Source organism: Gasterosteus aculeatus, chromosome 14 (assembly GCF_964276395.1).
Source record: "Gasterosteus aculeatus chromosome 14, fGasAcu3.hap1.1, whole genome shotgun sequence".
In the NCBI taxonomy this organism is placed as follows: domain Eukaryota; kingdom Metazoa; phylum Chordata; class Actinopteri; order Perciformes; family Gasterosteidae; genus Gasterosteus; species Gasterosteus aculeatus.
In genome coordinates this window covers 3,649,781-3,665,418 of record NC_135702.1, presented here as the reverse complement: position 1 = coordinate 3,665,418, position 15,638 = coordinate 3,649,781, and the positions used below count along the sequence as shown (strand labels likewise).

The window sequence follows — 15,638 nt, the reverse complement described above, 5'->3', positions numbered from 1 at the left end:
AAACGCCATTTAAACACAGCCTCTCGGCTTAAGGGTAATGTCTTCTATTATTACTATTTTATTTGTTAAAAGGAAGGGACTAAAAATGACCACGGCATTAATAATGGATGAGAGTAGATACATCAGAGTGCAGCGTGGGGCCGCATTCGGAGGTACTGCAATCACTCTCAAATATACAATTCAGCTAAGAACTGAAAAGTAAAAGTTTTAGATTGAATGTACGATTGTGCGCATGTTGTATCACTCCTTTAGAGGCGGCGAGTGCCTTTGAGCGCGTCTGAGTGTGCGGCGTGTGCTTCTCCGTCCCTCCATCCGGCTCGCCAGCTCTTCAATATTTCATCTCTGTTAGTTTATTGGTTTGAAAAAATCCATCCAGGAAGGATGTTTTTGCAGCTGGGTCTTATCTGTGAATGTTTCGTAAGGGAAATTGAAAACTTCAGAGCACAATCTTAACATAATTGTTTTCAAAATGTTTGGTTTCAGTGCACGGTGAATTCTCCTCTCAGTTACATGTGTAGGCAAGTACCTTGGCTGTTGCACTGTATTTATATATATCTTTTTATATTATTATTATTATCATATAAGATCCCCACGGGATGTTGACCTTATTTTGTTGCTCTTATCCTGACGCGCTGCTACCAGTGTGCATTTTGGCATGCAAAAGTTTCATAAGCCTTAAGCAGAAATCTACTGGTGTTAATCTGCCTTCTCTAAATCCCTTAACCCAATAAGGGGAACCTCGTTTCTGGTTTACGTGGCGTTTAAAGAATCAGGTTGCTTCTTAAAGACCAGGCTAATCTTTTTACCTACAGTAAGTACATGCAAATGCATGAATTGTGCTCATGGCCTTGTGGAAGGAGAGTGGGAGAAAGCATTTCTGTGGAGGACTTTGTTTCCGTCCTTGCTGCTGCTTGTGTTCCCAACACATGTGTCTTTCTGGTAGATTATAAAACATTCACCAACAAATGTTTGCTGTCCCCTTTGGAAGACGGCAGTTGTGCAAACTGCCTTAGTCAGAGGTTGTTGTATTTATATGTGTATATTGTTTGCAATTCCTCCGTCGCTTTTCACGTATCCAAAATCTATGGAGGAAAAGCAGCCTTTGCAACTGATTCTATCATGCTAGTTCCTGGGGTTTTTTCTCCATACTGTAATTGCCGATGCCTTAATCGCTCTCTGGAGATGTTACACATTATCTTCAATTAGTCGATGTAGAGCAGCAGCACCCGGTGACGCGCGCTGCCAATGCAGCCAACATGCAGACGCAGTGTTGCTCACCGTGCGCACATCCCGGGAGCTAACGAGGTATTGGCACATGTCCTATTTTCCAGCCGGTCACATGCCAGATTGTAACACCCCCTCCCTCCCCACACCCTGCGTTCTGGTCTGTCGGTCGGGGTGTCCGTCTGGGCCCCCAGTAGGTGACAGAAAGCCTGCTGAAGAGCTTAAGGCAGCCTGTTAAGTAGCCTTCATCCACTGCAGAGATTACAGGGAGCTTAATGCGATCATGCCAATGCAACAGCCTTTTAGCGAGTGCCTGGCGAGATGGTGAAGGATCACAGAGTTCCTTGTTAACACTGTTTGGATGGTTTCACTTGATGTGACTGTTGGTGGGTTGAAGCAGTTTAACTAGTACTCAAAATGGGATTTTTTTTGCCACCCGCAGTGCAATAAACGACGGTGGGGAAGAAGGAAGCGGAAAGCTAAATGTAGTAAATCATTACATGTTTTTATCATCGCCATAAAACGAGAACAAGTGTTCACCGAGTATGATGCATGTGGACATTCTTAAATGATAAATGATAATCTAAAAGACGGTAACGCCATAGTACCTTTGGTAATTACTGGTTTTCCAGCTACTTCTTCAAGAAGGATTTATTGAATAACTCGTAAACAGCACTCGCCACATTGTGCGACGCAGGAGGTAATTCTGAAAGGAACGAGTTGCCTCAAAGAGAACGGTTGTTTGCTTTTTGGGGCACGTTGAACAGCACGTATAAAGAATTAATTACCTTCGAGCTGCAAAGAGCTGCAAGAAAAAGGGGAAAAAGTAAAAACACTGCAGTGTGGAAAAAAGAAATTGATGGGGGAGGACCAGAACTACACGAGGAGAGTCTGTCCCAGAATGATCCTTCGTTCCTGCCCCACAGATGCACACTGACACACAACAAGGCAATAAATAACTCCTACAGGTTTGGGCAGATTGTTGAACTATTGATACCGACAGCATGTTTACCATGAATCTCGATTCATCCGACTTGGAGACGACATCATCGGTCTGCTGGGTCACACGGGGCTTCTTTCACGAGCTACCTGATCCAAATACCCAACCGCCCGGCTCCAATCCACTACGCTCGTGAGCCTAAATTATTAACGTGCCAAGAATGAAAATTTAACCGCGAGATGGCAACTCCCGTAATTGATGCAACGCGAGCGACTAAAGAGCGGCCCGTCGGAACTGCGAAGCCCCTCCGGCGGCGCGGTGGCACGAGAGGGTGCGCCGCGGCGCTGAGGGCGGTTTGTGGGTCACTAAAGTGTTGCAGTAAGCGAGCATGAGCTGAAAGCTCTACGAAGGACAAACCGAAGTCTTTAAAACGAGCGACCGCAAACTCAAGTTTACAATGTTCACCGAGGTCGTGAATCCAGTTTAAGTTAAGGTCGCTTTCGCATGGACCCCCCCCCCTCCCTCCCCTGCAAGCTTCAGGCCGTTTTTATTTGCTTCACTTTGCTTCAGGGCGGTGGAATGCAGATACAGGCGACACAGTGAAGCACGCTTTTAAAACATTTCTCTCCAGAGCGCAATGGGTCCTAATGTAATTACAGCCTTTACTCATCTTGCAGGTCTGTGTCGCGTCGGTTTTGTACTTTATGATTTCACATGAAGCCTTGGTGAAACTTTAAAACAGCCTCGGTCTCAGTCTCGTTGCCTCGAGCGGCACCGACCCGACGCCACGATAAAGCAATTCTGTCAGCCTCTGACCTCGACGGAAACCGCTCGGATGTCAGGCGCTGCCCACCAGCCGGACATTGGGTCTAAGGATTTGTCATCGGGGATGTTGACTGTGTGTTTGTGGCTGTGTTTTTAGGGGGGGGGGGCGCTGGGAGGCTCTGTAAATCAAAAGCATTTCATCCCCCAGTACGACCATGTGCGCTCGTGCACACTCGCACACTGCTGCCTTGTGTTTCCTTGAAGGTGAAATTGAAAAGCTGATGTTTTGTGGCGCTGGCCGTCTCATGAATTCCTCCTCGCTCTTTTCTCTCTGCCACTGTGTCCACCGGTGTTGGGAGCAAGTGCTTTATGAGCCAACCCGGAACGTAAGCGCTGGAAACATTGTGCTGTCTGCTTATCTGCCCCTTGGCTGTATATTTCTGCATGTTATCAGTAATAAAACAGGCCGAAGGCAACAAAACTTCTTCACGGTGCCCACAAACTCCAACATTAACATTAACACCCACAAGCTTATACAACCATGAATACAAAAGAGACGCACACACACGCACACAGGACAAAAGCGACGGTACGTGCGCTAACAAGAAGGCCAAAAATCCATTTATTAAACAGCTCTTGAAGTGCACGTGATGACCTTTTTGATGCTCTACACAGCTATATGCAGCATCCCTGCCAGCGGGTGTGGATGCCTGCGACGTCACATTAGACACATGTGTGCAAACATTTACGCGTCACACGCGTGTTGTCTATCAAACAGCCATGTCCACCACTCCCGGCCCCATGTTTCCCTGCACCCTGCCATTTTCACCACGGCTTTTCCCTCCTGAAACATGTGAAACAGAAGGATTGGAGATTTTAGTGAGCGCCATGTCTCCAGGGAACACACACACAGATACTGACCTTCAGGGTGGACAGTACAATTAAACCTGAGAGTGGCTCTACAGTCTTACAAGGATGCTCGACATGGAAGGAGGGATGGTCAGACCGACTAGACGGTTAACCCTCATCTGAACTGTGCTGCGCGCCGGTTAACCCGCATGCTGAAGAGTTCTGCCTCGCGTGACCACCGGTCCGTTTCCCTCACGCTGATTCACTGCAGCAGACGTTGCTGGTGGTTTTGGAGCCGTTATCGGACGGGAGGACGCCGCCGCCGCTCGGTCTGCATTCTCTCCGTCTGCAGCCTGGCGGACCCATTTGTTGGTGGCGGTTCTCCGTGAATGCATGCAGGCCGCTGCGATAACGCGAGCCATGCATTGTTCTGAAGGGCGACGCGGGATTTGAATAGACGGCTGGCTGTGGTGCGTTTCGGCCGCGTATCTTGCCGCCATAGACGGCTTCTTTTACAGCGAGTGCCAAAGGGGGAGAGAGAGAAACACAAGTTCGGGGTACCTCATCTTTAACCGGGCATTATCAAACGCCAGGCATGACGAAGGAGGCAGTAAGACAAGCGGGCCGGAGGGGTCCTCGTCTGAAGGACAGGGATGCTGTCCTTATCTCACCTGGCACACAGTAGTGTTGTGCTGCGGTGCCGTTGACACAGAGGTGGAAATGAATCTCACGAGTTGACCGGGGGAACCGGGAGAAAACACACCGGCGGCCGGCTGACGCATCCGTCACGCGATGACGCTGCCGCTTTTTCACGGTCAAGTGACGCAGCCCTTTTCCCAAGGTCCTTTGATTTGCTTCATCGTCGCACGCCTTTTTATTATTTCCACGAGTCAAACATGTCGTATATATATATGTGCATTTATTGTGTGAGGGCATCCGTTTATTTGTATATTATCACCATGTTTTCAGTCACAATATGTTTGTATTCCTGAGATTGTATTTCCCTTAAAGTGTCCTCGTGCAGCTGTAGTACACTAGATGTCATGTGCTATAATAACACGTACTTCACAGTGTGAGTATACAACACAAGGGGCTGTTTCATTTAGCTGAATTCACAGTAGAGTTGAACCTCTCCATCTGTGCTTTGAGCTGTTCTACACCCTTAACACTTGTGGAAATAGACGTCCCTCCAGTCGTCTGACTGTGTGTGTAATGATGTTATTTATAGTTCATACACTGTATACTATGTATCAATATTGCATCAGAAGCAATAATATACCTGTTCTGTAGAAATACAAGAGAAACTTAGTATGTTAATGGCCCACAAGGTGAAATCTAAAACCATACAATGGTTTCTTATGAGTCTGATGATACAAGTTGCCATAAAAAAACAGAAAATGCAACACGAGTAACACAACCCTGCAGTCAATAGTTCACCATGTCTACAAGAGTATTAGTTTGAGAATCAAATTCATTACAAGGGGTTGAGTTGTGTTGAAGTGTCGAGTTGGATTTCCTTGTCAGCTTAAGGAAGCTAAGAGGTGTAATCGCGGATGGCTAAAGATAACCGGGACGCTGGTGTGACAGTGTAAAGCTCCGTGACCGAGGCGAAGCCCGGGAGAGCCTGGTGCAGCAGCTGAGCCGTCCTCTTCGTTGCTCAATGTGTAGCAGGTGCTTTCGTGACCTCCGTGCTGACCTCTTTGAACTCAAATGTCATGTAAGCGTTTGAGTTGTGTATCAAAAAGCAAAAGTATCACGGTAAACATATGTGGTCCGTGTACATATATTTTATTTTTTTACTGCCAGCGGACAAAAGGACAAGTACTGCCTGCGAGGCCACATGACATAATCTGCTATTTGTACCACAAATATATGAATACACAAAGCTCAGCAGCACTGTTTGTTTTTTGACCCATTTTTAGGGATCCGCATTGATGGAACGCCCGGCATTTATACCACGCAGATATATTGCTACCCACACAGGTGTTGTTATCAGGAGAACAAGACGTTGTGTCAGTGCCTCGTTAGGTCTCAGGTTGTTTAGAAACGGTGTCACTGCGTCCAATGCGCTTTAAAGGCGCATATCTCATATCTCTGCGATAAGGGAGGAGATTGATCTTTGAATTCCTCCAACATAATTTACACAATAACTCCAGAGAGCTCTGAACGGGGACCTGAGGAAGTCGGCTTCTTGGAGGAGGAGGATCCCTACGATCCCTAGATGGTGTTGATAACTGATGATGACACAGTGATGATGATCAAGGAGATTACGTTGAAGACAATTACGACGGAGAAGACGGTTTTTTTGCCACTGCTGCGCAGGATTGAGCCGTTTATCTTTGATGATGTTAAAAGCAAATATGTGTGCGGGTGCCATCTGGTACCTTATGGTATGCTAAGGGATTAGTCACGCTGAACATAAACTGTCTCTGGGAGTTTCCTTTGTCATTTCAACGTTAGCACAGCCTTCCAACTGCGAGTGATGTTTCCCATCTGCGTGCATTTCCTCCTCAGGAGCACATTTTCCAATTTTCCTGCACCCTCAACATGGCCCTTCGAATGTGAGCACATGTAATGCATTGAGATGCTGCACTGTCACCTCATGCATTAGTACACACGCACACACATGCACACAAACTCGCCAGAGCTAATTTGCTGAATATCTGCTAACGTATGCTTTGTTTTGTTTTGTCCTGAAGGGGTTGCTTTCATTTCCTCCACATTTAGGATTATTGTTTCATGACCACCACCTCTTACCTGGGACTGCGATCAAGGATGCAGAATCCATGGCGATTTGATTCAAAGTCGGTCAGCGATTTAATGGGTTCCTTTTATTAGCCTTTTGACAAATTGCCTTTTTGGAGGGAAGAAAATTTGCATTATTCATTTGTAAAAAAAAAAAAAAAAGCGCAGATCCATCCTAGTTTAGTTCTAGATGAGCTGCGGCACCAACAGTGGCTGTTGGAATGACTGCACAAATGAGGATGGGACGCCCATGTGTGTGTGTGTATGTGCGTGTGTGTGGTTGGATCTCATCTGACCCCTGACCTCTTGTCTTGCTGTCCCGGCTGTGCAGGTGATCCAGCGCAGGGAGGACGGCGCGGTCAGCTTCTTCAGAGCGTGGGAGTCCTACCGGGAGGGATTCGGCAAGATCACCGGTGAACACTGGCTCGGTAAGCGAGTCCGTGCACATGCGTGTGGCGATATCTCGTGTACGTGCATGTGTCATGTGACCTGCAGTTCAAGGCCGAAGTCGATACGGAGGCCGTAAGTCGATTTGTACTGCTTTTTGCGATCGATGCATCTCGACTGGACAAATAAAACGTAACTATATGTATATTATATGTATATATAAGTATATTTCATTAGTGTTAATTCACAAAGTGATACAAATCTCTTATTTTTTTGCATTACAATGAGCTGTATTATTTCTGAATACGGAGCGGTTCATTTTCACGGAGCCAGCCGCTATGTTTCTACCGTAGCCCTGCAGGGACAAACCGACCACCAGCTCTCAATATTCATCCGGCATACTTCTCTTCCTCCTGCGTTCTGCACACACGGCACCTTCAATCAAAGTTCACCCTTATTTTACTCTCAACAAAGTTTTTAAAGTTTTTACAAATATTAAAACATTTGGTGTCTGAAGACAAAATGAGACATCTTTGCCATATTGATTTGGTGATTCAAATCAATGGTTAAATGTTTAACTTTGTGTCTAGACAACTCATCCTGATGATTTTTATAGACATTTCAAGAAGGCAATCGTTGACATATGCATAATAATGTAATGATGAAGAACAGCCCTTCAGAAAGGAGATCTAGCGGCAGCACTCATGGCGAATGATGGAGAAATAGAAAGAGACACCCGAGGAGAGGCAGTCAGAGAGACATGGGATGCGTTTGTCCCCTCACATCATCGAGAATTCAGTAATGGAAACCACTTCAATTTCCTGCAGTTGACAACAATTACTGCAGCAAATCCAAACACGTAGTGGTGTTTTATTTTGTGTTTTCCCGGGTCAGCTTCACTTCCTGCCCTGCTGTCCTCCTGTGTCCAATCCCCCCGCGCCCCCTCGTTGTATTCAAACCGCGTGCGTCGCTGTTCTCGCCTTCTTCTAGTCGGCCATTTGTTTCTCCGAGGCGTTTCTGTGGCACTTTAGTTCAATAAATCCTTTTTCGGGTCCACCTGTTGCGATCCCGACAATATGCGCGTGAAGTGCAGTTTATGAGAGGAGTCTGTTCAGCACCACAAGATCACAACACAAGCCAGAAGACCAGCGATCCAATTACAATATTCTTTTTTTACTTTCACATGACAAGCACAACAACAGTATAATTTATTTTCTCTTTTTTTTTTTTCGAACCTCACAGCTTTTCAACGGTCGCCTTCTGCTTATGATTTGCATTTTTCAGAGTGTGCTTGTCCAATTCCTTTTATTTTCTCGCTGGCAGCGTGACACATTAGTCCATTTCTACCCTCAAATTTGACAGAAAAAGAATGCCAGCAGAGAATTAATTCTGGTGTGAAATTGAACACTTTTTCCAAAGCCAAATTCCTCTTCTTTTCGTTTTGACACCATTTTTGATTAAATACATAAAAATATGTATTTCATTGTGTGTGTGGCGGGGGAGGGAGGGGGTGGGGGGCTCCATCACGGGGATTCTCGTAGCTCCAACTTATCTGCTTAGGCCTTTATTTTATCAGGTGTATTTGGGTTTTATCTATTAATATATTCATACTCCAACATGTTTTTAAAAAAATAGAAAAGCAGTTCTTTCCTTCGCAGGCTGGCCTTTGCAGCTTTTTAATTGGCCTGACATTTGTTCAAGAAGCGGCAGACAAAGCCTGGAAACATCTTCTCTCGCGTTCCTTTTTAAACATGTAGGAAAATTGACTACCAATGAAGCTCGGGCGGTTGAAAAAACACAACACGTGACTTAAATAGGAGCGAGCGCAGCAGAGGAACATCTAATCACGCCATCAACATCTCTCCGTGGCTCCATAATCCCGACCATTATCCCGCCATGCGCAAACCGCCCCCCGTGGCGTTTGCCTCGCGTTGCGTTGTTCTTCTTTTGTGTTTAACGCACACGACGTCAGTCGAGTCGCCACAATCACCCACAACTCAAAAGGGAACCGGGAGAACCGAAGCCACTGAGAACGTTAAAGAGGAGACCTCAGGCGTGAGTTCCTGCTCGCAGAGCCCCTCCCACTTAACAGGTCGCACGAGCTGTGGTGGCGTGTGATTCATGCCGGAAGCATCGGACGCCATCGGGCGCCTGCCTCAGACTGGTCAAGGAATGGAGCTTCGTCATGGCTCAAGGTTATGGACGTGCGCGCTATTCCACAGCTGAGACGCCCCCCCACACACTTTATGTGGGTGCTCTTCGAGGCAATGGATTTTGTGAATTCTAGCTATTATGCAGGGTTCCTGTTGGACGAGTTATACACAGATTGCATGCAGGAAACGTGATTAAATCACATTCTTTTTTTTTTTAAACGGCAAGAAGATGTAATTTCAGTCCAATATTAGAAAATGTAATATATGAATGTATATAGACAATACATCCATTATTTCATTATCAACAAAAAAGTCCTCTGGTTCCTGGCCTTTCCATGAATTGTAAATAAAGAATTTCACATTTTAAATCATTTCAGTTTGTTACATTCCAATCAAATCAAGACACTGTTTCATTAAGCCAATCTTAAAAATACTAAATTAAATAAACAGAAAATAATGCAGAAAAACATAAATTCCACTCGATGCATTCACACACGCACAGACACACACCTTTCCATACGGACTAATCTGTGCAATAAGCAAAGAAATACCAACAGGTGCAGCCGACGTAGCGCATATGTCACCTTTAGGCAACGGCAGGTGCAGCCGTAGGTACGTGGCAGCTGTTTTATGACTTTTCATTCAGATTCTACTTATTTTACACTTGAAACAGTAATTAGTTGAAGTGAAATCATGAATTAATCAGGATGTTAACATGAATCTGCTTGACACGCTCATCCATCAGACCTGAGCATGACGTGATTAATAACTGACGGTGTGTAAATCGCTCCAGCTGCAGGTCAGAAGTTGTGCAGTACTCGGTGGGCCCTGCATGCTCACTTCTGGGTTCTTCTCTGGGTTCTACCACTCTGCCGGGTATTGGGATACTTGCATTGACTGTATACCTCTGGCAGAGGTTCTGTGAATTAACAGGTCCCTTCGCTGACCCGAGGCGATTACCGAGTGCGCTCACAACACAAAACGTGGTTGGAGTGCCAACTGGAGCTGAATATCAATGAGCCAGCAGGCTACTTTGAACCTTTCAGAGCACCCTTTGCTCACTCAGTGTGTGCGGTTGTCTCGTCACCCCCATCATCGATTACCCTCAGGGCAAAAATGAGAAATGGATCCATGCTTGCCTGCAGCCTACAGAAAGAAATTCATTGCAATTACCTGCCAGGCAAATATTGCTCACTAATGCCCCCCGCCACATCTGAAGATCCCATCCCAGCCCATTATCTTATTTTACAGCAGGACTTTTGCTGCATTGAACTTGTAATAGTGGGATGATAGCGCCAATGAAAGTCATCCGAAGAAGAGGCGTGGCCAGAGAATTAAGAATAAGAAAGCAGCAAAGACTTAACAAATCAGTTTCTTCTTTTTTTTTACTGGCCTGGCACATTCGGTACCGAGTGCAATAAGCAAAGTCAATTTAGCATCCCTTTTGTTCAGTACAGCTGTTCCTTTTGGCGGCTTATGTGTTAATTAGTCTGAATGCCTGAGGATCTCACTTGGGGTGTCGAGAGCGATCGCAGTGATCTTTTGATGTAAGACTCCTCAAAGTTGTCGTTTCATGCTGTTGAAGTTTTATAGTGAGGATAACGACAATGATTTGGTCTGCTCGCATGGATATTAAGTAAATAGTCTTTAACGTTGGTACCTGCTGATGTAATTTGGATCTACGATTCACCATGCTGTAACTGCAAACACAAAGATATCGCTGAGTAATCTCTCTCCAAGGACGACGCATTAAGAGCATTAAACTGGGTCAGGGCATTTCCATCGCTGCCATCAAATCCATTAGACACCTGGTCTCGGAGGCCGCTGTGGACTTGTCTACCTGTGATGTAGGTCCTGAAACAGTTTAATGCTGTCCCAAAGAGACTAACCTACTTTTCCAGATGGACCATTACAACAACCTACTTCCGTCCGTAAAGTGTTGAAGGCAGCATTTAAATGCAGCGGAAAGAGGATAGACGAATGATCCATTGCCGTAATCATGTCGCCCCTCTTGGCTTTGAGTCCATTAACTGCCGCTATTATTTCTACTTTGCGCCCGCTTGAGTAAACAAGACATTACTACATAAACTCAAAGCTGTCATTGTGTTGCGTAGAATTGTGAAACAGTCTAAAGTTGACACAACCGATTCCCGGTGACATTTTGTCCTTCTCTTCTGGAGAGTGACATTCAAAAGAAATGTTTCCAAAGTGATTGGGAGGCTATTTGTCAAAAAGTGTGTTTCAGGTTTCCGGTGGTACAATGAAAGCCCGGAGAACCATATTTGAAGGTATACTTGGATATTATTCCAACTTTTATATGCAAGTGATTCATCTAAAGCACAAAGGTTTGAAGTCAATATTATCCATTTATGTCCATTCTGAGTCTGAGATGTTAGGGTTTACACACAGAAGCACTTGACATTCTGGAGCAGTACTCAATTTTATCAATCAGTGGAGCATTAACAGCTTAATCAATACCTCCTAAATGGAATTCTAGTTTTTTGGTAGCTACGAGTAATAGGAATTAATATTAATTCTTTCTCATACCAACTGCCGAATTGGAATCCTGTCATCCGTTTATTTATTTACAATGGAGGGCAAAATGCCACCGTTCTTTTTTTGTTTTTTTGTTGAGCAGTTTCTTTTACATCTTTGTCCTTCCGTAAATTTGAGGGGTAAAGTCCCAAGTTTCTCTTTTTTATTTAGTCAAAATGAAAACAGAGACACTCCGTTTTTATCGTCAGTCCGACGCTACATTCCCCCGCGCGCAGGGTTCTTTGCAGGCGGACCAGTTTGACCAACGTACGAGTTCTGCTTAAGACCGCTGGGGTTCCAGTGTTCGCTGGATGGATCGCGGCTCTCCGGGCAGATGGATAAACATACGGCTCCTCTCCTGCAGAACCAGCCGGGCCGGCGAGGTGAATCCATGCAGGACATTGGATTAAATCTGCCTGGTTTTCTATTCAGGGGAGTGGAGCAGCTATATTGAGCCGGTATATCAGGCAAATGAGGGGAGACCTGCTTTTATATCTGTTCAAGCTCTATTTTTTAATCAACCGTAACCATTTTATCCACCACAGGAGTTCTCTTCTTCTTTTCTTCTTCCAGTCAGAGTTTGCATTTTGCCTCAGGCTCGTATGTGGATGCAAGGCTTGGCTAGCCGCACAACCAGTACGGAGAAATGAATAATGTTATTTTGGGGAATTTGAGCACTTCTCAGTCTTGAGTGCCACAAATATAAAGACAGTGTAGCGAGTATCCCTCAGGGGGCGGAAGCAGGATGCCTACCGTTGTGCTTCCAACAACTCAACTTCTCCCAATTTACCCAAAAAAAAAGAATCCAGAAAGGCTTTTGCAGAAATGGAAGGAGCCACCTGTGAGGTGCAGATGGACGGAACATGCGTTCCTTCTTATACAAAATACAAAATGCAAAAATCCGGCGGCTTCATCTGGCCTGAGATGGAGTTGCACAGAAGTGGAAAAGAAATTAGAGCAGACACAAAAGAAGAGAGTAAAAAGCCCTAAAATAAACCATTCTGGCCTCAAATCCCCAAAAATGATTTCCCACTCCCGCCCGTCAACCCGCATGCTTCATCACTGAGGAAGATCTCTTGCGACTCTTTGCGGATACAAAACCACAAAAACCCGCAGGCCCAGATGGCGTCTCTCGCTTCCGTCTGAAGAACTGGCGGCGACCAAATGGCTCCCGTCTTCACACAGACCTCCATCAGATCACTGGCTTTGTGTGAGCTTCATTCCCCCCCTGTGGTCCCAAGGTTCTTTTGAAAAGACCCACCTGAAGCGCATCACAGCCCCCCCGCTGGGTTTTCCTCGCAGGCAGATACGTCGGTTAATGAAGCAGTCATTATGGCGCTGCACGTAGCCGGAAAAGCCTCACTGTCAGCAAGGATCTTATTTCTTGTCTTGGAAATTCTCTGTCCATGAATTCACTTCACACACAAATCAGAAGTACCCTTCCAGCACGGGATGCTCCAAGAGAGGGTTCATTCAATGCTCTCTGTGTGGATACCATATGCCACATGAAATCTCACCAGCCCCGTGTGTGCTGTATTCCTGCCACATTTATCCTGCTTCGTTGTTATTATTAGTGGGATAGTGACTAATTGAGCCACATTAATTCCCGCAGGCAGAACGCGGGATGAAACCAACCTGTTGATTCATTTGAACGCAGGCTGCTCAATCACCAACTTCCTGAAAGACGGAAAAGCAAAAGGAAAAGGCCTCGGCTGCCTGTCCCGGGGATCCTCCAGGATGTGTTTCTCTTTTTTTCCAGTACACTAAATGGCTGTGCCTCTGGGGACCCCAGCACGACCTCCCTCTCCACTCAGCACTAAAACCTATATCGAAAGGTTCAGGTTGACACGAAGGCCCAGCAGAGGCCTCCTCCTCTCGTGGCAGCCGAGGAAACGACGACGTGAGCATTCACACGCCAACTGTGGGTTGTGTGTGTTTGTGTTGGTTGTGTGGCTTTGATTTGGCCGCGGAAAAATAAGAGTCGGCGACGACACTCGTTCCGAACTGAGGCAGGTATCAACAGCGGAGCCTCCGAAGCCCCAGAATATGATCAGATTCTGGGCGAAATGTGTGTGTGTGTAACGTCCCTCGGGGAGAACAGGGCATGTGCAGCCCCAGTGGATTGTTTTAATCTGAAAGTACAAGCCAGCTGTAGAAGATGTGAGAGGAAAATAAGCATAAAACAACTTCATCCGGAGGCGGTAGGGACTAAAAGTGGATAAAAACCTTGTGTGCCCCCTTCCTTGTTTGGCAGTTTGTCATCTCCTCTACAGATGCAACCAGATGCTGTAATTTTGTGTTAATGTGACATCAGTCGTCTTTTGGGTTTCAGATCAGAGTTTGCCTTGGCTCACTAAAAAGCTCTGCAACTAGTGTGCAAAGAAAGAGGGGGAGCCGGTGGGCGTGCAGGGAAGCCAAAGTGTACTTAATGCCACATTTGGAGGCTCCGGCTGCTGCCTGCATGGACTTTCATCCCACGCTCATCCTGTGGTCGCGTCGCCGGGGTAAACGGCTTATGTTTCCGTTGCAGCCCTCTAATTCAGACCAGCGTGCACCGAAACGATCGGGCACAGAAACAAACTCCCACAATCTATACGGTTATGAGTAAATTACCGAGCAGCATGAACAGTATCTGCCCAATAACTGTGCAGTGCTCTGTACATACCCTCAGACTTACTGTGCAGCTGCAGGGCCTTGTTCTAAGCCTACAGCTGCACACTATACATCACGCCATCATATTAGTGATGGCATATTTATGTATTTAGATCCGTTTTTTCACTCAACACCTGAACTATTTATCCATGAAACCAAAGGCAGAGCAACTTAACATATTGGTGAATTATTGCATTCCAGCTCCGGTCCTTTCCCGTTTAATGTCCCTTCCTCCTCTGCAGTCTTTTCTCCGGGTCTGTTCACTGAACTTTCCCAGAATTCCGCAGGTAGCTGCAGCAGTTAGCCCCTTAGCATACAGCTCACCTTCAGCGGGCCGTACACAAGAGCTTTGATTGAGCTCTTGGCCTGAGTAGTGTAAGCTGCTGTGATTACAGGGAGGTGCAGCCACAAAGCCACATTTGCGTGTTCAGCGTGTGTTTATGGGGAAGTGAGGGTTGCGCGACAGGAGTCGGGCATGGGGGGGATGACTATAATTTGGAGAAGGGCGTTTGACAGGCTCGGCAGTGCGCCGCAGTAGCCAAGCGACGTGAGGGCCACTTCGCATCTAAAGGGCGGCCTTAAAAGAATGAGGGGAGGGTAGAAAAAGAAAGTAACACTGATTGAGGTGTCGTTTTAGAAACCTTCCGCCCTCTCCTAACCAACGTATCTCTTTCTCTGTGCAAGGACTCTCTCAGATCAATGCGGAACAGCGCAGAGTCTGTGGCAATTAACTCCCGGGCCTGCAGAACTATTCGGCGCTTGGAGAAGCAGGAGGACCCATTGAACCTCTGTCTGGAGAGAACGTCCTGTCTCTACAAACACTTACACGAGGACATCCGCTTAATGGGATGCTCCGAGAGAGGGTTTATTCAATGCTCTCTGTGTGGATGCGATATGTCATCCTCCTTTTTCTTTTTTGGTTGACAGGTTATTCTGTTGAAAGGCTGCTACGGTCTAGGGTTGTTGAACCGCAGAGTAATGCTTCGATCTACCTGCCCGTTGTTGGAGAGTCTTCGGGCCACCGGTGTTAAAGATGTTGGCTGTGACCGCGACCGCGGCGCGCAGTTCGCAAACACGCTCCCTCTCTCTCTCAGAGAGGACTCTTTTGCTGTCGTGTCGGATTGATTAGACGGGAGGGAAGCTTCCGAAATGTTCCCATGATCGAGTGAGAGGGTTGCAGAGAGCAGCCGCTCACCAGGCGGCTACGTCCACTGAAATCGCTTCTTCAACAGGCTCTGTAACCTTCTGAAATCTCTCGTTCAAATATTTTCTGTTTTATGTCTAAATACGCGGATGGTTTCGACAGTGTGGTTATTTGAGCATAAGCGCTCCGTTGTTCTTCGTGTTTAGAATGTTAAATACGGCTCCGTACGCCACCATTTTGAAGA

At 46.2% G+C, this 15,638-nt stretch overlaps 1 protein-coding gene across 2 annotated transcripts in view; it reads left to right on the top strand.

Annotated features, from left to right (window-relative positions):
* Positions 1-15,638, top strand: part of fibcd1b (fibrinogen C domain containing 1b) — a 76,653-nt gene that overhangs the window by 44,093 nt on the left and 16,922 nt on the right. For both annotated transcript variants that reach the window (XM_040197673.2, XM_040197672.2), the window contains one exon: positions 6,855-6,951. In XM_040197673.2, coding sequence (XP_040053607.1) covers positions 6,855-6,951 — 97 coding nt within the window. The remainder of the gene's footprint in view (positions 1-6,854; positions 6,952-15,638) is intronic.